This window comes from Bison bison, unplaced genomic scaffold (genome assembly GCF_000754665.1).
Source record: "Bison bison bison isolate TAMUID 2011002044 unplaced genomic scaffold, Bison_UMD1.0 scf7180017864182, whole genome shotgun sequence".
NCBI classification, from domain to species: domain Eukaryota; kingdom Metazoa; phylum Chordata; class Mammalia; order Artiodactyla; family Bovidae; genus Bison; species Bison bison.
In genome coordinates, this window is record NW_011494754.1 from 366,196 (window position 1) to 393,153 (window position 26,958).

Genomic DNA, 26,958 nt, shown 5'->3' on the forward strand with positions numbered 1-26,958 from the left:
TTCATCAGGCACTCTATCAGATCTAGGCCCTTAAATCTATTTCTCACTTCCACTGTATAATCATAAGGGATTTGATGTAGGTCATACCTGAATGGTCTAGTGGTTTTCCCTACTTTCTTCAATTTAAGTCTGAATTTGGCAATAAGTTTATCATCTGAGCCACAGTCAGCTCCTGGTCTTGTTTTTGCTGACTGTATAGAGCTTCTGCATTTTTGGCTGCAAAGAATATAATCAATCTGATTTCGGTATTAACCATCTGGTTGATATCCATGTATAGAGTCTTCTCTTGTGTTGTTGGAAGAGGGTGTTTGTTATGACCAGTGCATTTTCTTGGCAAAACGCTATTAGTCTTTGCCTTGCTTGGAAACCATTTCTCAACCATCACATTTACTCTGACTTTTCTTCTTAAGCCACAGATTATTTACCCAGTAACTATTAATAATAAGTTTATTATTTGTTAGCTCAGTTGGTAAAGAATCCACCTGCAATGAAGGAGACCCTGGTTTGATTCCTGGGTTGGGAAGATCTGCTGGAGAAGGGATAGGCTACCGACTCCAGTATTCTGGCCTAGAGAATTCCATGGACTGTATAGTCCATAGGGTCGCAAAGAGTTGGACACTACTGAGTGACTTTCACTTTACTATTTGCTAGATTGGTTTATCTTTGACCATGATTTATTGTACTGATACGATGACTGTTGTAACACCTGAATATACTTTCTCCGCCCCCCTGGATTCAAATGGCTGTACAGTCTTTGCCAACATAATTTAATGAATTCTGTGGTTCCAGAACCTAATAATATATATTCAAAGAAATTTAAGTGCCTTATCAAATTTTAACAATCATGTTAAAGGCATGCCTGACCTTGAAAAGGGCTTCCCTTGTCACTCCGCTGGTAAAGAATCCGCCTGCAATGCGGGAGACCTGGGTTCGATCACTGTGTTGGGAAGATCCCCTGGAGAAGGGAAAGGCTACCCATTCCAGTATTCTGGCCTAGAGAATTCCATGGATTGTATAGTCCATGGGGTAACAGAGTCGGACACGACTAAGGTCACTTTCACTTTGACCTTGAAAAAAAAATGTAAGGGAAAATTTCAGAGACTGAAAATGAAGGAAGGGCTTGATTCCAGAGAGGTAAATAACCAGCAAAGCCACTGGCTGCCTTGGGGAAATTGCCCATGCTGGGTGATCTATAGCTTCAGTTATTATAGACAAACAGAGCACAAGCAGTAATACCCCCAAAACCACTCACAAAGAAGAGCCAAAGTGAAAATGCTGACATAAAACTGTAATCACTAGGGACTATAAACTGATACCACTACTACCATGTATCTACAAGCTGAGAAATAGCAGTTTACAGGAAAATCCTCCAAATGCTCCTTATCCCACAATTTTGGCAGCCCCCCACCATCATGTGTTAGGATTTATGGTATCAGAAAGGCTGAAAACATCACTATAACCATGGAGACTCCATGGTCAGAGAGCTGGCCTCAATAAAAAAGAACTCTTAAAGACCAGGGTGTGTTTTCTCTTCCTGAGCATGTAGCCCATTCAGCCAGTTCAGCCTTTCAATGAACTCATTTGGACCTTCTGAGCTGACTTTCCCAAAAGGTGGCAAGAAACATGACTCCAGAACTGACTGAAGTTGTCTGCCCAGTAAGGAAACTTGTTTGTCTCAGCTTCAGCTACAAAGGGAGAGGGAAATCTGAATAAAGACTCCTGTGAACATTTGAAACAATAAACCATTCACAAGGATTTGAGACCCTAATTCAAACTCTGTTGGGTCCTAATGCCATAAGCCAAGAAATTAATTTCAAGTAGTCCACAGATGTCTAGAAACAGTAAATAATTTTTTTTCTGAAGAAACTAACCCTAAAATTCATCCTCCAGAATTTCTTAAGCATAAAGTTTTGGTGAATATGATTTCAGAATCAATCAAAAATTACAAAATGCTTGCAGAAATGAAATGTCATGTGAGAAAAGAATAAAAACCACAAAATCAGATCAGATAGGACATATATGTATATATTTAAAGAACTAAAAGGATTGAACATATAAGAAGCATAAGGTTTAACAAAGAGCTAAATCTAACTTCTGGCAATTAAAAATATAAAAATTAAAAATTTAGATTAAATACATCTAATAAGAGAATTCGTGAGGCTTCTGCTTCAATTCATGGGAAAGGTAAGGAATTTGGATCAATTCTCTTAAGACAACTTAAAGGCCTGAAAATGTATAAAAACTTACATGCACAGCAATTTTACTCCTTCTGTAAGAAGTCAACAGACAGCCAAAGTCCCATCTTGTTCAAAGTGCAGAATGGGTCCACCCCTTCATTGGGAGAGAACCCTCTATACCAGGGGCTATATATGTTCTATCATGCTGTATATAATGGTAGCATAGTGATCCAATAGCTGCAATAAATATTTCCTTTCAGAAAAGGAGGATTGGGAAACAAACAGAAACCACAGGTCCTTAGTCATGCTGACACAACCCCCAGGTGGCTCAGTGGTAAAGAATCTGCCTGCCATTGCAGGAGATGTGAGAGTTGTGGGTATAATCCCTGGGTCAGGAAGATACCCTGGAGTAGGAAATGGCAACCCACTCCAGTACTCTTGCCTGGAAAATCCCATGGACAGAGGAGCCTGGCAGGCTATAATTGATGGGATCGCAAAAGAGTCAGACACAACTGAGCGAATGAACACACACACACCAATGCTGATAACACACTGCTAGGCAGACAGTTTGAGAGCCACGTCCTGGTGAATGTTTGAATGTTCTTCAGTGAGGCTCTGAAGCAAATGAAGGGAGGGCTGGAGGGCCTGTGGAGTGGTCCCTCTTGATTAGTGTGTTTAGCATAGAGGAAGGTAAGTGAATCCATTTGTGGAGCAGAGGGCAGGCTGGGAAGTAATTATTGCAGATACAATAATTTTTCTGGTTCTCCTCTTGGGCATTTCCCACTTCCTTGAAGTTATATATATTTTATATAACTTATTGTGACCAGTGACACATGAGAGAAAGTGATTATGTGTTCATTCTGAAGACAAGCATTAAGAATCAACAGACCACTTTCTTGTTTTGACACAGCAACTAGCAACAGTCAGAAAAGCAACTGCAAATCCATCAACCAGGAGCCAGGAATGAAGAGACATGGAGTATGATCTCTAGTCAACTTGCTATGAACCTTGTTGTTGTTGTTGAGTCGTTAAGTTGTGTCCAACTCTTTGTGACTCCAGGCTCCTCTGTCCATGGGATTTCCCAGGTTGGAGTGGGTTGCCATCCTTCTCCAGGGGATCTCCCTGACCCATGGATCGAACCAGCATCTCCTGCATTGGCATTCTTTATCACTGAGCCACTGGGGAAGCTATAAACCTTTGGTTTAAATAAAAACCAAATCTCTGCCATTAAAAGCCACTAGGATTTCTGAGGGGTTAGGGAGCGGGTATTAGTATCTGTAGTATAACCTACTTTATCTTGACCTATCTGGAGGATCTATCCAGAGTGAATCACATAAAAAAATATAGAAGGTATAGAATATGTGTGGACTCAGGGAGAAGGCCCAACATACATTTAACTGGAGTTCCAGAAAAGAGAATAGGACATAAGTTAAATTTGAAGAAAAAGTGATTGTTTTCTAGTTTTACAGAAATACAGCAATTCATACCTTTAAGAAAATCAATAATGACAAGTAGGATAAACTGAAATCCACAGTTGCATACCTCATAGAGAAATTATTTATATAAAATACATAAATATTATATAAATAAAAAATAAATATATAACACACATACCTAAAATAGACATAGAAACATTGAAACTTGTAAGAACAGCAAAAAAAAGATGAAGTAAACATTAACCAAAGATGATGATATCAGGAAAAAAAGCTTAAGCAAAAATACTAGAAACATTGAGAATCAGCTACTTAACAGTGAAGTGAAAGTCACTCAGTTATGTCCAACTCTTTGCGACCCCATGGACTATACAGTCCCTGGAATTCTCCAGACCACATTGCTGGAGTGGGTAGCCTTTCCCTTCTCCAGGGGATCTTCCCAACCCAGGGACTGAACCCAGATCTCCCGCACTGCAGGCAGATTCTTTACCAGCTGAGCCACAAGGGAAGGCCTAACAGTTTCTTAGCAGTTTCAATTTCTCCAACAAAACTATCTTGTTCAAGTCTTAGCTACTTACAAGATATGTGACCTGGAAACACTCCTTAATCTCAGTGTCTCTAGCTGTAAATGCCTAAGATGACATAGAAACTTCACGGAGTTAAGGTAATTACCACATCAGATCATTCATGGGATATTAGATGTTTGTGTTTAATGAATAACAGCTATTAGAAGTTTTATTCTCATATACTTTTAAATCGGGAAAAATAAAAGTGTATTGCTAGCCATCCTATTGTTTAGCATTCTGAAAATGCTAGCAAACACACCTGTCAAGACAACTAAATTATTGATATACACAAGGTAAATGCAGAGGAAAAATGCAACACTATGGACAGAGATTGTGATTATCTTCCTGGCATGGGGTGGAGGGTGAAATCAAAGTTAGATAGCATAATGTGGAAAAAGCACAGTGTCAACTAATATTGCAAAACACCTATGAGTATTTTGAAAATTGTACAAAGTCCATATGAATAAGACTGCACACTTATTGAGCAACATCAGTGAAAATATTAGAAGGGAGATGCACATTAAATTTCTAGGTTGGACTTCAATTCCAAATGACAGTAAATTCTATTAAAGTTATCAAAACTTTTTTTATCATTAAATTTCTAAACACATCTTGGTTTTTTTTTTTTTTCACTCTCTTTACCTATTAGCTGTCAAATTCTGCATGTTTTAATTCTAGAAATCATTATAATTAAATATATTTAATGTCTAGTTTGGCAAGAAACTTTTCAACTTCTCTTAAATTATATTTTAAATGAAACTAGTGATGATTTGGTCAAGTTCTGAAAAAAAACACATTCTTTATAATAAAGTTTCATCTCAAACCAGAAGGAATGGATTGATTTCTTTAAAAACACAGTGGTGAGCCCACTTGAAAAAAAAAATAATTACATTCTGTTCTCATATTTACCCTCATGTTAATTATGGACGATAACAAATGTAAATGAAGAAAGGATATAATAAAGATACTAAAGTAAAATAGGAGTTAATAATTATTTAAACTTCAGACAGGACATCCATCCTTCAAAAGCATGACACCAGAGACCAAAATGCAATCACAATGCATTTTACATTTAACTTTATAAAATTTAACCTCAGCTGATCAAAATCTGAAATATAACTGAAATTTAATATCATCTTTGAGTATGGATGCCAAAAATAAATTACCTGTGTATAGAATTCATCAATATATTAAAATATGTACAACATCATAATTAAGTAGGCCCTTTTCTAAGAAAGTAAAGTGGCTCTATTTATTAATAAAATGTATTAATGAAACTGATCATATTAATAGGCTGAAATAGAAAATTTATCAACCATTTTCATAAATAAGGAAAGGGTATTTGATAAATCTTATTCAAAAGCATTGCTGTGTTTGTAATTAATCACCAACTTATTCAAGCCTATAGCAACAAAAAGTGAAAAACAACTTTAAACAAATAAGGGGTGCTCTTATAAATTTTATAAATCTAAACTCTGGATTACAAGTCAGTAACAGATATGATACAGTCAAATATTTCCTAATGTACAAACATGTTTATGGGATATTTCGGAATATAAAACCATATGCATTCTTGGCTTTTAGCACTATATTCATGCAATTTTATACATGAAAAGTTATATGTACGTAGACACAAACCATAAGTCAAATGGTGATTATCTTTGTAGAGTGAAATTTAACTTTTTGTTCCTTATTAAAATGTTTTGCCATGTTTAAGTGACCTGCATCAAGCCTATATTAATTTTAATACTACATTTTAAATGTTACAAAACACAATAGTTTATAATTGTTTGCACTTTAATTCCTCAGGATGCAGAATCTCCCTGGCTTAAAATCTTCCTCCTGATGATAGCCAATAACATGATAAGCCTAATCTTCTACCTTATATTTGCTAAAGCAGAAGTTCAAGAATGGGCTAAAGAAAGACAAAACACCTATCTCTGAAGGTAAGAAGTGATTCAATTAAGGGCAGATTTTGAAACTCTGGATGCAGGATAGAAAGAAGCTAAATGGCCTCTAAGCAAACTGTGGTGTTGCTGACTGAGATGGGAAAAAATAAGGGGTGCAGGTTCAGGGGATTAGAGGGGGCCAAGTAAAGTCTGAAACTATTCGACACCTTGATGAAATGGCATGCAGCCCAGCGGCTGTACTGCTCTAGAATTTTTGAGAGATGTTGCGGCTAGAGATAGAAATTTGGGAGTATGGGCCTCTCTAACATTTAAAAGTGAGGAAGAGAGGTGGTTTCTTGAAAGGGGAACTGAGAAGGGCCTTTGATAAAGTAGGAAGGATGGTTGGAGAATGTGGTATCTCAGAAGAAAAGTGAAAAAGGTGGGAATGAGTATCCATGGCAAATGCTATCAAGGGGTCAAATTATGTAAGATTCTGAGAATTTATTAATGGGTTTGGCAAGAGGTACTTTAAAGATGATCCCAATTAGAATGGTTTTTCAAATAAATGATGGAGACAAAGGGTCCATTAGAGTTCAAAGGAGAATCTGATATTGTGCCTTTTTTCCTCTAAACTCCATCAGTGGTAAGTAAACAGTAGGAGAAATGTCCCTTTGTAGAATCAGTTTAGCTAATACATCAATGAGAATTGATAGATGTAGAATATCCCCATTTTACAAACCCCAGTGAATTAAGAGATCTAGGGTTGAGCATTAGGCTATTATCACAAAGAAAGAGAGAGATGTTTTGTACTTCCTGATACAAGAACACACCAGCACCGAGGTCTTGCTAAAAAGATCAAAGTGAATGTGGTCAAACCTCTGGATACAGCTACTGTTTTGTAAAAAATACAGAGAACAGAGAATATGTTGAACTAAATCCTAAGGATATCATCAGCAAATCCAAACAGCTTTGTAAGTGTCTTAAACAAATGAATCATAAAAAAAAAGAAGAGTGATGGAGGGGGAATCTCTAGATTCAGAGACTTAAAAGACATACAATTTTTTTTTAAATTGGCAAAACTAAAGTCTATTAACATGTGTGGGTGATAAATCTATGAAACATCTGTAGATGATAAATCTATAAAGACATGCACAGAAGATGTTATACCAGTGTCAGGACAGTCATTACTTTTAGGGGGAGAGGTTGTGATGAGGATATACTACATGGAAAACTGCTGGGATCCTGGTGATGGTCTGCTTTTCATGTCCAAGGTCATGATTAAAAGAGTGTTGGGCTGAGACTTCAGGGTTCTCTATAGAGGGTATTATGCCATCTGCAAATCATGACAGTTTTACCTCTTCCCTTCCAATTTGAATACCTTTTATTTCTTTTTCTCATCTGATTGCTGTGGCTAAGGAAATGGAGACAGCAGAATAGACAGCCCTCTAAAGGAAAGCAGAGAAATGGCGTGGTACAGCAGGGAAATTTTATATGTTTGTTGTTTTAGAATTAGATGTAATAGTATATCAGCTGATGGTATAATCCAGTAGTAAGGTTTCACAATGTTGGAGAGAGAATGGAATGCACATGCAGAATTAAACCACTTGAATTACCTGGACATATTTATATACTATCTGAGACTCATGTTGAAGTGGTGGCTGAGGCCCTGTCCACAGGGAACCCAGAAAGCATGGCACACAGGAAACAGGTGTGCCCCTGTGGGCACTTGTGGTAGAGCTCTCCTTGGAGATGTGAGCTTCTGCAAGGCACAGCCTAACTGCTTTACTCATTCAAAGTCATCCCAGGTCTTCCCCAAGGTCTCCTCTTTCTCTCCCTGAAGAAACTATCATGACAGAGACTGGTAAAGGGGCTCTGGCCAGAATGCACATGTATACATCACAGATGAAGAGAGGCTTGTCTTCTGGTGCAGGACCCCTAGGCTGGGGAGCCCAATGTGGGGCTCAGAAACACTCCTTAGGGAAACCTCTGACTATAATTATTTTCCAATTTGTGGTTAGCCCACCTGCGGTGATGGGACTTGATTATACAGTGAGTCTGCCCCTCCTACGTATCTCATTTTGGTTCTTCTTTCTGCCTTTAGTTGTAGATCTTTTTCTGATAGGTTTCAGTCTTTCTCATGGATGATTATTCGGCAAGTAGTGATTTTGATGTGCTTGTAAGAGGAGGTAAGGTTTTTCTACTCCCACATCTTGGTTGATGTACAAGGTTTTCACTTAAGAGAGAAGTTGAGAGAAACTGAAAGAAAAGGAATCCACATTGGAAAAGGGTAAAATTACCATTATGAGTTGATGATACAATTGTTTACCTAGAAAATGTAACTGGGGCGGCTAGAAAACTACAGAAAAAATAAGTGCATGTAGTAAGTTTCCTGACTAACTTATTAATACAGAAATATTTTTTCATGTTGAATGGCAATAACTAGTTAGCAAATTTATTGAAAGGTATTTAGTTAGCAAAATTATTGAAATGATCCAAATGATGGTTGGAGGAAAATTTGATCATTATTAATCCAATATTAACTTGACTCAGCTTGCTAGCACCAAGAAATTTCCATAAATGGTGCACTCACAAAAATTCACCAAGATGCATTTATGCTCAAGATTGCTGATTAGAAATGGCAAAAATTTGGATCTGGAATTAAACATGTCTATCAGTGGCATCTTTGTTAATACATTTTGTAGGTGAATGGAATATAACTAGCAGTTGAAAAATATGGGATCTCATACAAATATTTTAATATAGGAATTACTGAGGTCATTGTTATGAATAAGCACATACAGCACTAGGATATATTTCATAGGCATTAGCAAAAGTTCCTCTTCTGTTTCCAAGGTACAGAGTGGGCACAGCTATGAAAACAATCACACTGCTCAGACCCTATAAATCTTACTTGTTTGCATATATTTGACGTATTAAATACTAAACGTTATAAGAGTTTTCCATTATGGTTATTTCTACTTATTTCTGTTTATGTCCAAGCAGTCATTATTGAATATTCTGAGATTATATTACAATTTCCAAAATACTTTGACAAGTTAATTTCAATTTTATAAAGCCTTTTCCATTTTATGATATTTACTCTTAACTGACTTTCTGATATTGATATTGCAACCTCAAATTTTGTACATTTGTGCTTGTTTTAGATTCCCGGGAACACTTTTTCATAGCCTTTAAATTCCACCTTTCTGAGTCATTTCATTTATATGTGTTTCGTAAAAGGATATATAGTTGGGTTCAATGATTTCACCCATTCCGAATGTTGTCTCCTATGTTAGCTGAGTTCCAACTGCATTCATTTCAATTAGAAATAGACTTCATTTTCTGTCATTTTATATTCTCTCTGTCCTCCTTTTCTTCCTGCTCCCTTGCCTGCCTCTACTAATTTGGAAGTTTTATGAAATATTGTAAGTTTGGGTTGTGTTTATACTCTAATTAAATCTTCTTTGAAAATGTGGTCATTTCCCCTTACCTTGCCATATTCTTTTTCTGCCTTCTTTCCCCTTCCAAAATATCTAACATACTCGACTTTTCTAATTACTTTTCCCTGGAGAGGATCTATTCTCCCAGAGATTGTAATTCCTCAAACAACAAATGTTGTGGATAGAATTTCTTCAATATTCCTGTTTACCTGGTCGCTGTTTCCATCTTCCCATCAGGCTGCTGCTGGAGAGCCAGGAGTTGAAATCTGCTTTTCAGACTCTAGGCAAGACCCTAAGACAGCTCAGGGAACGCAAGCCCTGGTAATGTGATAGTTCTGGAGACATTTTCCTCAGCCTTGCCTTCTGTTTTGACGTGCTACTGTTGTTTCTTTCCTCACCTACGTCTTAAGGGCTGTCAGCTTTAGGCAGTGTGTGGGGGTTGTATCTCTGGAATCGGCAGTATTTCTCGGTCAAACTGACACACTGTTGCAAAGTTGGTCAATCTCCACTTCCCATCTTCATTTAAGAAACCGAGGGAAAAGAAGAAAGAGCTGAGTCACAGCCACGTGTTTCTCTTCCAACCCAGAAGCCACTGCTAAAGGGCATGGGATGCCACAATTGCAAGGGTCTATCTGGTTCCTAGATGCACTTCCTCCTGGTGGAAGGATATAGCAGCCCCAGGCCCTGGGCGTTACCCTCTCTTACTTCCAGAGGAATGCACCTACCTTTTCAGTCTGGTATACATCTGTGAGTTGATTTCCGATGTCACTTTTTCATTTGGTTCTCATTGTTTTGAATTTAGCAAATCTCCCTCATTGTTTTGAATTTAGCAAATAGTTATTTGGAGTATGATGTAGTTCTCCAGTCTTTACAATTTTTTGATTTTGCATCTTTGAGTGTATTTCAGTGGGTTCCAGATATAATAGTTGTGTAAAGGGACATACATTCTGCCTATGAAGTCCTTTAGAGCAAGGCTCCTTAACTTTTTTGTGATGGGCCTCAATTCAGAATATAATGCAGAGAACTCCAAAGGAGAATGGTTATGTTGAAAGTCATCAAAGATATTTAAAAGCATGTTTATGATCATATATATGCTCCTTTATTAATTCATTAAATAATGAGAACTACAGGCCTAATAGAGCTACTATAATTTCAAAATAGTGTTGAGCAAAACAATGTATTTTGAGATATATTGAGATATTGAGATATTAATTACTGTAATATCATAAGAAAATATATGATTTCATATGGTATCAGTCATCAATACTGCTATTACTGTGGTTTGTTACATTCATAATAGATAGAAATGTTGAATTTCAACCAGAGGTTGGGGATATAAAGATGTAACTTTTTCTATAAAGTTCACAGATCTGAGATTAAAAGCCCCTGCTTTCTAATATTCAACCAGATAACAAATTTTTACAGCATTTTTATAAGTACTGAGAAGTCAGCTACATCATCAGGAGTTCTAATTCTAAAAGAGCTTTACATTGTGTTGTGTGTGGTGAGGTGTGTGTTTTGGGGGTGGAATGGGGAGAGAAGATGAATGATATATGTATTCTGAAAGTTAAGACAATTCCAGGTCCTAATTAATAGACCATATAAAACATGAAAGAGGGTAGCATGGCAGTGTCCAGGAAAGTTGCTTTAGCTAGAGGTCCAGGAGGTGACATTTGTGTTCAGTAATGAGAAGAGCCTCATGACAATCAGGGAAAAGAGTGCTTCAAGTATCAAAAATAAGCAAGGAAACAACCCAGAGGTGGGAGTGAACTGAGTCTGCCTAACAGGGAGAACAAGGATGTGATGGGGCTGGAATCTAGTGAGTGATAGGAAATGAGATTTGAAATTAGTTAAAAGCTAGATCCTGTAGTGCTTGCAGATCATGTGAAGGACTTGGTTTGAATTTAATTCTGTTTATAATTGAATCAATTAAATGCTTTTGAGGAGGGGAATGACTTGCCTGATTAATGCTTTATAGAGATCCTCTGGCTGCCTTCTAGGAAAAGGTCTCTAGGGAAACGAGTGGAGGCACGGAGACCAGATTGAGGCTGTTTCAGAAGTTCATTGCCAAAGATGCTGGTGGATGGAGGATGGTGGTGGATGGTGGACTAGGATGGAGGCAGAAGAAATGGTGAGAAGCAGTTAGATGCAGACTCCGGAGGCAGAGCTAAGCAGACATGGCAGGGAGATTATGGACTGCAGGAGAGAGAAGAATCTTAGGATGGGACCTAAATTTTGGCAGTAGCAACTAAATGAATCAGGAAGTATGTTACACAGAGCTCTCAGAATTTCATTCATGGTGTGTTGTCATACTTGTCTTTGCCACCTTACTGTTTTCCATCGTGGAGATACTGTTTAACTCTTCCACCAGCAATGTCTGAAGGTTCCAATTTTCTGCATCCTTGCATTTGTTGTTTCCTATTTTCTTTTTGTTTTACTATATTCATCTTACTGGGTTTGAAGTGGATTTGGTTTGCATTTTCCTAATGATTAATGGGGCTTCCCAGGTGGCTCACTGGTAAAGAATCTGCCTGCCAATCCAGGAGACCCAGGTTTGATCCCTGGGTTGGGAAGATCCCCTGGAGAAGGAAGTGGCAACCCACTCCAGTATTCTTGCCTGGGAAATCCCATGGACAGAGGGGTCTGACGGGCTATAATTCACGGAGTTGCAAAAGAGTTGGACTTCACTGACAACTAAACAGTGATTAATGATGGTAAGCATCTTTTCATTGCATTATCAGTCGTTTTTATATCTTCTTTGAAAAAATATTTATTCAAGTCCTGCTCATGTTTCAATTGAATTGTCTTTTACTGTTGAGTTTATATATTCTAGATACTAGATCTTTATCAGATCTGTGATTTGCAAATAGTTTCTCCCATTCTGAAGCTGTTTTTTTGCTTTCTTGACAGTGTCCCTTGGCCACACAGAAGTTTTCAGTATATAGGAAGTCTACTTTATCTATTTTTTCTTTTGCTGCTTATGCCTTTGATGTTATATATCTAAGAAGCCATTGCCAACTCTGAGGTGGTGAAGATTTATCTCTATGTTCCCTTCTAAGAATTGTATTGTTTTAGCTCCTACATTTAGATCTGTGATCTATTTTGATCTATTTTAATTTTTGTAAATGATGTGAACCTAGGGATACAAATTCATTCTTTAGAATGTAGCTATCCAGTTGTCCCAGGACAATTTGTTAAAGACTATTCTTTCCCCACTGAATGGTCTTGGCATCCTTGTCAAAAATTAGTTGATCATGGACACATTGGTTTATTTCTAGACTCTGAATTCTATTCCACTGGTCTATGTGTCTATCCTTATGCTAGTACAACTCTTGTGTTGATTACTTTTGCTTTGTGGAGAGTTTTGAAGTGTGAGTCCTCCAACTTTATTCTTCTTTTTAAAGATTGTTTTGGCTATTCTGGATCCCTTACAATTCTGTATCCATTTTGGAATCACTTTGTCAATTTCCACAGAGACAGTGCTGGAATTCTGATAGAAATTGCGTTAAATCTGTGGATCAGTTTGAGGAGTTTTTCCATTTTACCAGTATTGAAGTCTTCCAATCCATAAACGTCAATTTTTTTTATTCATTTAAATCTTCTCTCATTTCTTTCAACAAAATTTTTTACTTTTTGAGTATAAATCTTACATTTCTTTTGCTAAATTTATTCCTAAATGTATTCTTTTTATGCCACTGTAAATGAAATTAGTTTTAATTTTGGATTGTTTGTTGCAAGCCTGTAGAAACATGACTGTTTTATGTGTATTGATCTTGTACCCCAAAACTTTGCTGAACTCATTTATTAGTTCAAACAGTTTAGTGATTCCTTACAATTTCTATATAGAGGATTACGCCATCTGTGAATATAGTCTGATTTCTTCTCTTATAACTTAGATGCCTTTTATTTCTTTTTTAAATGATTTTATTTATTTATTTTTAGCTGTGCTGGGTCTTCGTTGCTACATGAGCTTTTCTGTAGTTGTGGTTAGTGGGGGCTGCTCTCTGGCTGTGTCGTACGGGCTTCTCATAGTGGCTCTCTTGTGGTACAGCATGGGCTCTAGGGTGCTCAGGCTTCAGCAGTTGCGGCTCCCAGACTCTAGAACAGCGTTGTATCACACAGGCGTAATTGCTCCATGACATGTGGGATCTTCCCTGATCAGGGATAAAACCTGTGTCTCCTTCACTGGCAGGCCGATTTTTTACCACTGCCTTCTAAAGGAAGACCCTGCCTTTTATTTCATTTTCTTGCCTACATGCCCTGTCTAGAACCTAATAGGTTCTAATGGGGTATTGAATAGAAGTGGCAAGAGTGGATGCTTTTGTCTTGTTCTTGATCTTAGAGGGGAAAACATACGTTTTAAAATCTTTTCTCAGCCTTTCTCCAACTCCATGCTCACAAGGTTTTTACTTTTATCTAATCCTAAATGGTCTTAGAACCATATGGATTTTTTAAAAAGCATATCCTGAATAATATCCGTAAGGTACCCTAACACCTCACTTGGAATTGTATAGCTATTGTACATGGCCATCTATAGCTAGTCTTCAATATAACATTGTTATACACCCTCTTAGAGAATTAGCCACCATACATTTGGCCAAATATAGGCCATCCCAGAAAAGAGAAAACAAGAGAAACCTTTATTTCTTCCAATGGACTATGGGCACTTAAAGGAGTGACATTTTGGTGAGGGATACAAACTTTTTTCTCAGTCATAGGTGAAATACCTGTGTTAAATAGCATTTTCCCTGCTGTGGGAAAAATGCATCAAGATTGCCTACCTTAAGGAAATATTTATATTCAGCTAACATGTAGAAACACATGTGGGGTACTTACTGAGCATTATTAGGCAGAGTAACTGTTTCTACTGGGAAACCCAGAAAATGTCTACTTGTATGAATGGCCATGTTTCAAGTGTGCCTTCCTCATGTTGCCCAGAGAGGCTCCCTGATTGATACCCAAAGCAAGCACCTTGGCCACTTTCCTTTTTTGGGTTTTGGAAAACATTACAGCAGATGAATTAATCTGGACACCTGCTAGCCAGATGAAACTGAGTTTCCGTCCAGTTTTCCGGACAGCACTGTTGCAGTTGCCACAGGTTTTGGTAGCTTGCTCTTTGAAAGGACTGGGATGCTTCTGAGTGGGACCAGTGTGTGTGGTTGGTGGAGGGTCAAAGAAGTTTCATTGTCATTTTCTTTGTAATAATATTAGTTACAGAGAATGGGAATTTGGTCAAAAACAAAAAGTGTGCCTTGTGAATGCTATGGATAAAATGTGTTCTTATTAGGGAGGGAAGCAATATTAGACTACCTGCATCCCAGACCCCAAGAGTGTGCAGTGTCTTTGTTTTCAAGTTACAGCATAGGTCTAGAGCAGATGGTGAGTGACTTCATACCACATGCCTGGACCTAGCAAGATATTGACATGGAAACTTGTGAGAGTAGGGACAAGGAAGGAGGACAAAACTGCACCATTTTTAAGTCAAGAGGAGAGAGTGTAACAAATACCTAGGATAACCTGTAATTCGGACAAAGCAAAAAACTTGAAAAAATATACTAAGCGGGACTATTCCTTCAAACTGTTATATAAAACTTTCTTATATCCACTGGATATCAGAACTTAGCAGTGACATTGTGTGTGCTTTTTGCTTTCTCTACACAACTTAGTGTAAAACAGAGTATTTAGAGAGCCTGAGACTAAACTCCTTATTGTAGGGGAGAGGGACCAGCACCTGAGTTGGAACTGAGGGTCATCAACTTCCAGTCACCAACCCAAGGAGGAAGATGGCATGGAGATTCCAAGGAAGCCAGTCCCCACCCCCACCTCCTGCCACCATGCACACGCTGTGGCCATCTCTTTTGTCCATGTATTGTTTATAACACATCTAAAATTTAAACTCAGATTTATTTGTCTTCTACTCTGCATTAATTGCTTTATAAAAGATAGCACAAACACAAGAAGATAAGATTTTATTCTAAGACTTTGTGAAAGAGCTTTTCCACAATTTGCAGCTCTTACTCCTCCATGTCCTAGATGTATGGGCTACTGGAAAATTGAAGAAAATTTCTGTACTTAAGGACAGCCTTAAAGTAAGGGACAAAACTATTAGGCTGGCCAAAAAGTTTGTCCAGTGTTAAGTAAAAATAAAAGACACTTTTTTTTTTTCATTTTCACCAAGAACTTTATTGAATAATGTATTGAATGAACAAACCCTTTTGCCAACCCAATATAAGTCAGGCCCAGGGAGAAATCACTTGTTTTCAGAAGCAACTAAAAGTGACAGATTAGAAAGAAATAAAAGGGCCTAGAGAAGGAAAAGAGGTGAATAAAGGCAGACACGGTTGGCTCATAAATAAACAAGAAACTCTGTGCCCTGATGGCAAACATCTTCACCATCACCGATGAGAGCCTGGAGTTGACTGTGTGGTAGCTATGGAATGGAGCAGACCTAGTCTCTCAATATCTTAATATCAGATGAGATAAGGAAGAGTCCACGGGTATAAGTGATTCTGTTTTGTAAAACAAAGGGAGTTAAAGAAAAATTGGATCAAAATAGGATCCTTTTTTCCCCTTCATTTCTTTCCTAACTTATGTCTCATATCACCCCAAAGCCATTTCATTGTTGACTCATATAGGGATTCAACAAGTATTTTATACACACACACACACACACGTGCATGCACAAGTTTATTAGCACTTACTGTGTACAAGATGCTAATATCTTCTGTGTTAAAGATATTACAAAATAGTGTATGTCATGGTTCCTAAACCGTAAAAATTTACAGTCATACTAGGCAGAGGGAACTGTCATAAATGAAGCAGCTGTGGAATACTGTGTTACACTGGCATCACTCTGTGGGAGGTGGTCACTTTGCCTGGCTACCTGCAGGGTGTGTCACTACTTTTTGGTCCTCTTGTCCGACAAAAGCACTTTAGACCTTTCTCTTTCCCCTTCCAAATAGGAGGCAACGTAGAATAAAACCACTTGGTGGGCCTTCCCAGCTCCCTCCTGCCACCAGTCTTTTCTTATTTTATACCATATTTCTCTCCATCCACCTTCTGTATCAATTAACTATTGTTCTTCAGATCCTAGCAAAAAATTGAAACTTTGTTATGGGGGCCCTTCCTCATCTTCAGATGCATGCATATGCCTTTATCATTCACTCTCATAGCCTGGTATACCTCTCATGATTTCATTCCACAGACATCGCACATTCATTTGAGTGGTATTTTGATTCAAAGTCATCCACCCTCCTGAGCAGTTGAAGCTATATCTGGTTTTGATCTCTGCCATTGCTCCATGTTATGTGTTGATGAATATTTATTTAGTGTTCATGTTGCCCACATGAGGGATTAATGAAAGCAGATATACCACATACACTGTCCAGATATTTGGGATGGAGTCAAACCAGCACAGGAATTGTACTCATTTTTGGAAGACATGTTAACAGGTGAATATTAAATGAGGCCCTCCGAAGGCAGGTAGAATTCCAGCATAGGAGCAGAGCAAGGACATCAGAGACAGGAGTGGCGGCATGAACAGGTGTTTGAAGGAATAGGGGAGAAACTGGACAATGTTTGTTCGCCAAGATTCAAGGGATCTGCATGGTGCTGCAAGCACCATGTGAGGCAGAGGTCATGATGGCCAGAAAGAGGGAAAGAGCTGACCCTGGAGAGCACCCCAGCACTGGAGTATTAAGAGGAGTTTCTGATTCCAAAGCTAGCCTCCATAGAAAGCAAGTTGTCTGAAATAGTTGAAGTCTACTACCCCACCTCATTCATTGCAGGTATGTTTCTTAAAATGATTCAGTCATTTTTAAAAAACTTTTTGTTTTGTATTGGAGTATACCTGATTAACAATGTTATGATATTTATAGGTGCACAGCAAAGTGACAGTCATGTATGTGTGTGTGTGTGTGAGAGAGAGAGAGAGAGAGTGAGTGTGTGGGTGCATGCTCAGTCGAGTCTGATTTTTTGTGGCCCAATGGCCTGTAGCTCACTAGGCTCCTCTGTCCATGGGATTTTCTAGGCCAGAATACTGGAGTAGCTTGCCATTTCCTACTCCAGGGGATCCTCTTAATCCTGGGATCGAACCTGCATCTCTTGCATCTCCTGCATTGGTAGGCAGATTCTTTACCACTGCACCACCTGGGAGTATCCTAAAATGGATTCAGTCTTTAATGTCCATTCTGCTTTGACACTTTTCACCTGGGCATCCTATCCAGGCCAAGCCTCAGAATGTCCCTGTATCCCTCCTAACTTAGTCCCCTGCTCTGTCTTCCTGGTCCAGGACTTTGGATGTATATACTGTGGCTTCCATTGTTTGGGGATTTCTTTTGATAGTAGTGCTCAGGATTCATCTTCTGGATGTTTGGATACAAGTCCTATTGTGATTCTCAGTCTTCACTCCCCATGGTTCTGGCGTCCTCTTTTGCTTTGGTAAGAAATTGTCCTCTAGCCTCTCTAGCTTATATCTGGATAACTAAAGAAAAATTGTTTCTCTGTTTACAACACTGTCACAGCAAATGTGGGGTTTCCACACCAAGCAGTTCTCCAGTTCTCTGTGGACACCAAGCTCCTACCTAATTCAATTTTGATAACGGCTGCTCAGACACCAATCAAAATAGTGGGTGCCCAAGGTACCCAGACTTCTGTTTATTTTCAGAACTCAGGGTCCCCATGGCCCCTCCTCAAATTTGATAATTTGCTAGACTGACTCCCAGAACTCAGGAAAATTGTTTACCTACTGTTAGTGGTTTATACACTATTCAAACTATTCTGTTTGAATAGTCAAACAGAAAAGATGCATAGGGCAAGCTCTGTGGGAAGGGATGCAGGGCTTGCATGCCGTCTCTGGGTGCACCACTCCCAGAACCTCTGTGTGTTTACCATCCCAGAAATCCTCAGAACCCCACTGTTAGGGTTTTTACAGAGATTTTTATTGTGTAGGCATAATTGATTAATTCACTGGCCTTTGATGAATAACTAAATCTCGAGCCCCTCTCCCCTCCCCAGATGTGGGATGGCACAGCTGAAAGTTCCAACCTTCTAATCAAGTCTTGGTCTTTTGGCAACCAACCCCCATCCTGAAGCTATCTAGAGCCCCCAGCCCCCAGTCATCTCATTTGTATACCACAAAGACACCTTGGTCACTCCAGAGTTAGCGAGAATCTTAGAAGCTCTTCTGTCTGGAACCAAGGACTAAGACCAAATATTATAATAAAAGATTCTCCTCTCTTCCCTATCACTCAAGAAATTAACAAGGGTTTTAGGAACTCTGTGCCATTTTAAGAAATATGTATTTCGTCTCTACCAAATATGTTGCAATAACAGTGAAAAGAGTGGAGAACACATAGAAATTCAGACACACCTATGCTCTCAGGAGCTTAGAGTTAAATAACTAACCTTCCCCTCACCATCCCTTGTAAAATCTCCAGGTAGCATTTTCAGTATGACATAGTATATCAGAGAAGATACAGAAAGTAAAGCCAGTTCAAGGTGAAAGGCTAATTAGTCAAGCAGGTATGAAAGGGGAATGTCCATGAGGGCAAACAGTGAACAACTAAGCGCTGGCATCTGAGGCCTCACTCGGTTCGCTCAGAAGCGGGTGCATGTCTGCATTTAGCCCAGTCCTGCACTTCTGCTTGGCCGAAAATGAGGTAGAAAATCAGGCCTAATATGACCACAGCAGCTGAAAGTAAGAAGACATTTCTCCAACCAAGCTCTGGATCCTGGAGGCAGGAAACCACAAGTTATCAACAGTCTCCTTGTTCTTGTCCGTCCTACTGCAGAAAGGCTCTGGCACCATATTCCACTGACCCCACCCCCAACTCTGCCCTAAATTATATATTCCTGGTTGTTCCTAGAATTTCTGGTGCCCAGGCCTTTCCCTCTGCTGGAATGTTACTCCCCTCAAGTAGCCATTTGTTTCACCCATGTGCTTGCTTCCCATTCTTGCTTACTTCCCATTCTTCCCATTCTTACTTTTTCAGCCACCCCATTTAAACTGTAACTGCACCCCCTCTTGTATGCCCTGCTCTCCTCTCCTGCCTTACTTTTTCTCTTAGCACTTACCATCATTCAGTATATCATGTTTTTGTTTAGCTTATTAGTTTTCTGTTGTTTTTTTCCCCTACCATATCAACCTTACAAGGGCAGGGACTTTTGTTTTATTCTTTTAAACATTGCATGGCCCATTCCAATATTCATTGCATACTTGTTGAATGAATAAGTGAGTAACAAGGGAAAGAAGGGCAATTTGAGAATTTCTGTTTCAAACAGCCATTTTCTGATGGTTTCTTAGGGGCTGGAAGAGAACTGAAGCTTCAAACAAAGAAAGGACTTCATGTCAAAAAAAAGCCCTTTCTTTGGTTATTCTCTATCCATTTTCCTGGCTTACTGGTAGAAACCACAAAAAACTTAAAGAATGATTGTCATGTGAATGTCATATACATATTTCTCACATAAAGTCTGTACCAAGTCTGAGTCATATGAAGTTGTCATCAGATGAATTTGTTTATTCTGACAACTTTAAATTCACTTCCCAGGACAGAAGGTTGTATGAGTGTAAAAACACTATGTAAGCAATACTGGGCAGAGGAATTGGTATACTAACCACTGGTGAACATATGTGTAAGGTGGAGATTGCTATTTCACTCTGTCATCTACTCAGCATCTTGCTCATTTTTTCTATAAATATTTGTTGGGTTCCTACACAGGATGACCAACTCTTTCCGTATTGCCTGGAACTTTCAAGGTTTTAGCATTAACAGCTTCACATCCCAGGAAAGCCCTCAGCCCCAGGCAAATCAGAATGTTGGCTATTCTATACTTTACAAGAAATGCTGTGATTATTCCTAGAAAATTTGATGATTAGCATGAGAAACTCATCTTCTAACAACTCATAAAGCATAAACTCATACAGTGGAGCATTCTCCTTCACTTCATACCCTGAACATGTGGTGATTTCTCTGCATGAGATAAGCCTAGGATGAGAATGAGAAGCTGGGTGACCTTTCTAGGTGACTCTTGTGACTATCATCATCATCAGAACATTTTACCTTACCTGACTGATCAAAAATCCATTGACCGTGGGAGAAATGGCTCCTGCCAGGTAAGAAAAGATCTGTGATAGTGCCCTGAGTAAGGCACTGTACCTGGAGAAAGCAATATTCCTGTGTAAGCATAGAGTTCATATCAGCTGATCTGTTGCAACTCTGTGTTTATCTGGGGATTCCTGGGGCTGTGTTGGTCCTTAGTCAAACCTGAGTGAAATGTACTGACTAGTGATGCATATAATCCAGTGCCAGGACCTGGGATTTCCAGGGGGGTATAAAGTGTACTAACTTGTCAACATTCTTTATACCAAATGCACAAATTGATGGTTGGCACCTACTTTATATGTTCTCTTGGCTTCTGCTAAGAAGCCTTGTTTTTAGGTATAAAAGATCTCTCATTGGATGAGACATTGGCTCCCCTAAGACCAAGGTATCTCCCATGTAATTTGATGGTTCATTATCTGAAGATGAAGTGTGTCCTGTTGACTGTGAACTGTCCGTGGATGGTCCCTGGGAGCTACATTTGGAAGTCTCAGTCATCTCTGATATTTCCTATATCAGACGTAAATGTTTCTCCTGCTATCCTCTACCTATATTAAAGGCTTACATAAGCATACCCTCTGAAGTTTATGAGTCCTTTCAGTGACCCAGTCCTGTGTAACTGCTGCATTTCCCAACAGAAAGAGATTGGCATGAGTCTCCCACAGTTGAACTGTGAGTACAGCCACTGACTCCTGTTTTCATCTGGAAAAACTAATTTAATAGTGGTTGACGAGCTTTGGGTCCCTTCCAGGAGTTATTTGGATGAGGATTGGTGCTGAAATTTCCTATGACCCATAGTACATGTCACATTTTACTCGTGTGTGTCAGAGCAGATTACTGGATTTGAACTGAACTTCTGTGAGGATCAGGCAAAGGGGTCCCTACCGAGGAGCAATATCCACGAAGTTGACAAGGGCTCCTGATTGGGCGAAGCTTTTGATGGCAGAAGATATTGTCAAGAAGGCTATGGTGGTGCTGAAGCTGGATCTAACCCAGTAAACAGATGTGAAGAGCGCAGCTGGGAAGAGAACCCCTGGGGCAAAAGAACAAAGAGTGAATAGGAAGCTTCCCTGAGCGGATGTGGAAGCTTCCCACATCCACCCCCTTTATCCACCTCAGTTCTTACCTATAGCAGTGAAGAGTTTCCTGATGGTATTGAGTCTGAGGATTTTTCTGGAGAGGAGAAAATCTGCCAGTAGACCTCCAGGGACAACACAGATACAGGCAGAAGCAAATGGCAGGGCTGACAGTATCCCACTCTGAGAACCAAAACTGAGGTGAAGTGCATGCCTCACTACAGCCACCATGACATAGATTGATCCCTGGGTGGATTGTCTACACCTATAGCTTTTCTTGTATATACATAGCACCTTTAATAAAAACTTAAGTTACTGGAATGATCCAATATAATTTTAGTGTCTGAGGAAAAATATACATTAAGTTCAGTTTGAAAAAAATGGACTAATGTCATATATAAGGATCTTGTGGAAATAGATATTAAAAAGAACAAAAGCTAAGTAAAAAAATAGTCAAACGGTATGAAAGACAAGTCACATAAAAAAAAAAAGTGATTCCTAAACGTATTAAAAGGTAACCAACCTCATAATAGTAAAACTACTGTGAGATAAATTTTGTCAAATTGGCAAGAGTGCAACAGTTTTTTGACATGATCTGTGGTGATGCCAAGAGGAATTAGGCACTTCCAAATATTAATGCCCCATGGAAGGCAATTTGTTAATAAATATAAAAGTTTATAGAGGAGGGAGATCAAGAAGGTAGAGTAAGAGGATGCAAAGCTTACCTCCCCGTGAACACATCAAAAATACATCTACATGTGGGAAAATTCTCACTAAAAACAAACTGGAGACTGGCAGAAAGACTGTTATCCAACCAACACTGTAAGAAAGATCCACATGGAATTGGGTAGAAATGAAGAGAAGTGATCGGATCAGGATTTGCATCCTTAGGAGGGTACACAGAAGAGGGAGAATTACACAGGTTCAGAGATGCTCCCTGGAGAGTGAGTGGTGAGAACCACATACTGAGTGCTACACCCTGGGGTCTGACACCAATAGGACAATTCCCCTTAGCTGATATTTTGAAAAATAGTGGGATTGATAGCCGGACTATAAAAAGAAAAAGAGAAACCTAGACTGCACTTAGGAAGAGAATGCACACACTTGCTTACTCCCGAAAAAAGGCAGAAGCAGATTGAAACTGACAAGGACTCTGGCTGGTTTCCCACCACTGCATAACATACACATCAACCTGAGCAGAGCACCTGCTACAGCCCCTCTTGCTCCCAGTGCAGCTCCACACTGAGGAGAGGGCTGCCATGCCTGAAAAGAGTATGCAGTTGTGAGGGAAAGAGGCAGCTCAGACTAAGCATAACGTCTGAACATTGCTGGTGCCTATGAAGGCAGCAGATCAGGAGTTGTCCAGGACCCTGATTGGTGCTGGGACTACCACAGCCCACACCCCAACTTACGCCAAGCACCCACTCCAGCTCCTCTTGCTCCAACACTGTTCCTCCCTGAGTGAGGGTGCCAGTGCTGGGAGTGGGGAGAGCACACACAAAAGGAATGTAACCAGATCAGACCAACCCTCAAGGCTTTTGACCCAGAAACTTGGGACCCATCCACCCACCCCCACACAAACAGTGTGGTGTTGGCTGTCAAACTGAGGAGAAGCCCTGGCTCACAAATGGCTCTTGCTATAACTCTTCTACCTCTAGTTCTACCTCCTACTCTCGTGATAGCTACCAGCAAACCATGGGGAAGAGTGACTCATGTTCAACATTGAACCTAGCTTTCCCACCAAAGACACTGGGCACAAGACTGCACAGGGATACTTCTACATAAGGACATCCCTTCAAGTTTGAGATAGGTAACTGTTTTGCTTAATTTCATAGATACAGAGAAGATTAAGCAAAATGAAAAGACAGAGGAATTTAATTCAAAGGAAAGAATATGAAAATCCTTTAAAAAAACAACTAATGAAACAAATAATGTATCAGAGTTCAAATAATTAGTAATAATGCTAATCTGAATTAGAAAAATAAACATAGTGAAAATTTTAATGAGATAAAAAATATTTTTAAAAAAGAGCCAGCCAGAACTAAAGAATACAATAATTGAAATTAAAAACATACTGAGAAGAATTAACAGACTAGATGATATAGATGAATGCATATGTGATCTGGAAAATAGAATAATGGAAATCAGTAATCAGAGCTGCAAAAAGAAAGAGTTTAAGAGATCTCATGATTTGTTCTACAAGAGTCCCAGAAGAAGAAGAACAAAGAGAGAGGCCAAAAATGTGTATATTTGATAAAATTGTGGCAGAAACCTTTCCAAACCTGAAGAAAGAAATATATCCAGGTATAAGAAGCACAAAGGATTCCAAACAAGATGAACCTAAACAGAGCTACACCAAGACATATTATAATCAAAGTGACAAAAATTAAAGATGAAAAGATAAATCTAAAGGCAGCAAGAGAAAAGCAGTTATATACAAGGGAACCCTTGTAAGACTATTGGCTGATTTCCTGCAGAAACTTTGCAGAAACTTCCTTTTGGTCTCAAAAGGAAGTGGCATGATGTATTTAAAGTGCTGAAAGGGGAAAACCTGCAACCAGGATACTCTACCCTGCAAGATTATCATTTAGAATTGAAGGAGAGAAAACTTCTTAGACAAGCAAAAACTAAAAGAGTTAATCAATACTAAACCTACCCAAAAAGAAATGCTAAAATGTCCTCTCTAAGTGAAAAGAAAAGGCTACAACAAGAAGTAAAAATCTATAGGAAAGCATAAGTCCCACTGGTAAAAGAAAATAGTAAAGGCTGTAGACCAACCACTTAAATAGTCTAGCATGAATATTAAAAGACAAAAAAAAAAAAATGTAAAATCAACTATTAAAAAAGTGAAGGGATAAGCATAAAAATGTAAAATATGAAATTTTAAAAATACAAAGCATGGAGGAAGGGAGTAAAATTGTAGATCTTTTAGAATGCATTTGAACTAAATGACTACCAGTTTAAAACAAGTAGATACAGGTAAACATACATGAGCCTTATAGTAACCACAAATCAGAAACCTACAGTAGATACAGAAGAAAAAAAAAAAAAGCATGTGAGAGAGAGAGAAAGGAACACAGGATACTACTAAAACATCAAACCACAAGGCAATAAACTAAAAATAAAGGAGTAGAAAAGAACTACAGAAACAACCAGGAAACAAGTAATAAAATGGCAATAAGTATATACCTACCAATAATCACTTTAAATGTCAATGGGCTAAATGCTCCAAACAAAAGATACAGGGCAGGTAATTGGGTTAAAAATCAAGACCCATCTGTATGCTGCCTGTAGAGACTCATTTCAGAGTTAAAAGACATATACAGATTGAAAGTGAGGGGATGAGAAAAGATATTTCATGAAAACAGCACAATAAAATGGTGGTAGCAGCACTCGTATTAGACAAAATAGACTTTAAAATAAAATCTGGAACAAAAAAACAAAGGGGATTATATAATGATAAAGGGATCAATACAAGAAGATACAACACTTTCTAACATATATGCAATAGGAGCACCTAAATATATAAAGCAAATATTAACAGACATAAAGGGAGAAATTGACCACAATACAATAATAGTATTAACACATCAGTTACATTAATGGACAGATAATTCAGACAGAAAATCAGTAAGGAAACAGTGGTCATAAATGACACAATAGACCAGCTGGGTTTACAGGACATTTCATCCAGAAACAGCAGAATACACATTGAAAAGTTGCACTTGAAAAGTTCTCCAGAATGGATCACATGTCAGGCTACAAGACAAGTTTCAACAAATTTAACAGGATAGAAAATTATATCAAGCGTTTTTCCCAACCACAATTGTATGAAACTAGAAATCAATTATAAGAAGAAAAAATAGGAAAAACAAACGTGGAGACTAAAGAACATTCTACTTTTTAAAAAAATATGTCAATGAAAAAATCAAAGAGGTAATTGGACAATACCTTGAGGCAAATGAAAATGGAACCACAATACTCCAAAATCTATGAGATGCAGCAAAAGCAATTCTAAGAAAACAATGAAAACACAACTCAAAACCTATGGGATGCAGCCAAAGCAGTTCTAAGAGGGAAGTTTATAGCAATACAATCCTACCTCAAGAAACAAGAAAAACATCTAATAGACAACCTAACTTTACACCTAAAACAACTGGAAAAAGAACAAAAAAAACCCCAAATTAATAGAAGGAATGAAATCATAAAGATCCAAGCAGAAATAAAAAGAAATGAAAGAAAAATGCTAAAGATTAATAAAACTAAAATGTTCTTTGAGAAGATAAAATTGACAAACCTTTGGCCAGACTCACCAAGAAAAAAAGAATCACATCAAAATTAGAAATGAAAAAGGAAAGGTTACAACAGACAATGCAGAATTACAAAGGATTATAAGAAACTATTATGAACAACTATATGGCAATAAAATGGATAACCTGGAAGAAATGGACAGATGGACAGATTCTTAGAAAAGTTCAATCTTCCAAGACTGAATCAGGAAGTAATAGAAATTATCAACAACCCAACTACAAGCACTGAAATTGAAGCTGTGGTCAAAAATCTCCCAAAAAAGAAAATCCCAGGACCAGATGGCTTCACAGAATTCTATCAAACATTTAGAAAAGAGTTAATGTCTACCCTTCTAAAACTGTTTCAAAAAATTTCAAAGGAAGGAACACTTCCAACTCATTCTACAAGGCCACCATCACCCTGATATCAAAACCAGACAAAGACAACACAAAAAAAGAAAACTACAGGCCAATGTCAGTGATGAACATAGATACAAAAATCCTCAACAAAATTTTGGCAAACAGAATTCAGCAACACATAAAAAAGCTCATACACCATAATCAAGTCCATGGGTTTATTCCAGGGATGCAAGGATTATTCAAAATATGCAAATCAATCAATGCGATACACCACATTAACAAATTGAAGGATTAAAAACCATATGATAATAGATGCAGAAAAAGCCTTTGAAAAAACTCAGCACCCATTTATGATTAAAACTCTTCAAAAAATGGGCATAGAAGGAACCTGCCTCAACATAGTAAAGGCCATTTATGATAGTATTGTAGCAGTAGTGAAAGTCACTCAGTCGTGTTCAACTCTTGTGACCCCATGGACTGTAGCCCACCAGGTTCCTCTGTCCATGGAATTCTCCAGGCAAGAATACTGGAGTGGGTTGCTATTTCCTTCTCCAGGGGATCTTTCTGATCCAAGAATCAAATCCATGTCTCCTGCATTGCAGGCAGATTCTTTACCAACTGAGCTAGGA

General features: G+C 38.4%; 2 protein-coding genes across 20 annotated transcripts in view; one reads left to right on the top strand and one right to left on the bottom strand.

Annotated features, from left to right (window-relative positions):
* Positions 1–26,958, top strand: part of SLC17A1 (solute carrier family 17 (organic anion transporter), member 1) — a 240,445-nt gene that overhangs the window by 31,267 nt on the left and 182,220 nt on the right. For 13 of the 15 annotated variants that reach the window (XM_010843484.1, XM_010843485.1, XM_010843471.1 and 10 more), the window contains one exon: positions 5,986–6,122. In XM_010843484.1, the coding sequence (XP_010841786.1) occupies positions 5,986–6,120 (135 nt within the window). In that variant the 3' untranslated portion in view covers positions 6,121–6,122. Of the gene's footprint in view, positions 1–5,985; positions 6,123–12,415; positions 13,119–20,928; positions 21,179–26,958 lie in introns of those variants that run through there. The other 2 variants (XM_010843482.1, XM_010843483.1) reach the window with 2 other exon arrangements.
* Positions 17,589–26,958, bottom strand: part of SLC17A4 (solute carrier family 17, member 4) — a 36,306-nt gene continuing 26,936 nt past the window's right edge. For all 5 annotated transcript variants that reach the window (XM_010843468.1, XM_010843469.1, XM_010843464.1 and 2 more), the window contains 4 exons: positions 21,731–21,863; positions 21,490–21,637; positions 20,571–20,661; positions 17,589–19,236 (listed from right to left, as the gene is read on the bottom strand). In XM_010843468.1, the coding sequence (XP_010841770.1) occupies positions 19,090–19,236; positions 20,571–20,661; positions 21,490–21,637; positions 21,731–21,863 (519 nt within the window). In that variant the 3' untranslated portion in view covers positions 17,589–19,089. The remainder of the gene's footprint in view (positions 19,237–20,570; positions 20,662–21,489; positions 21,638–21,730; positions 21,864–26,958) is intronic.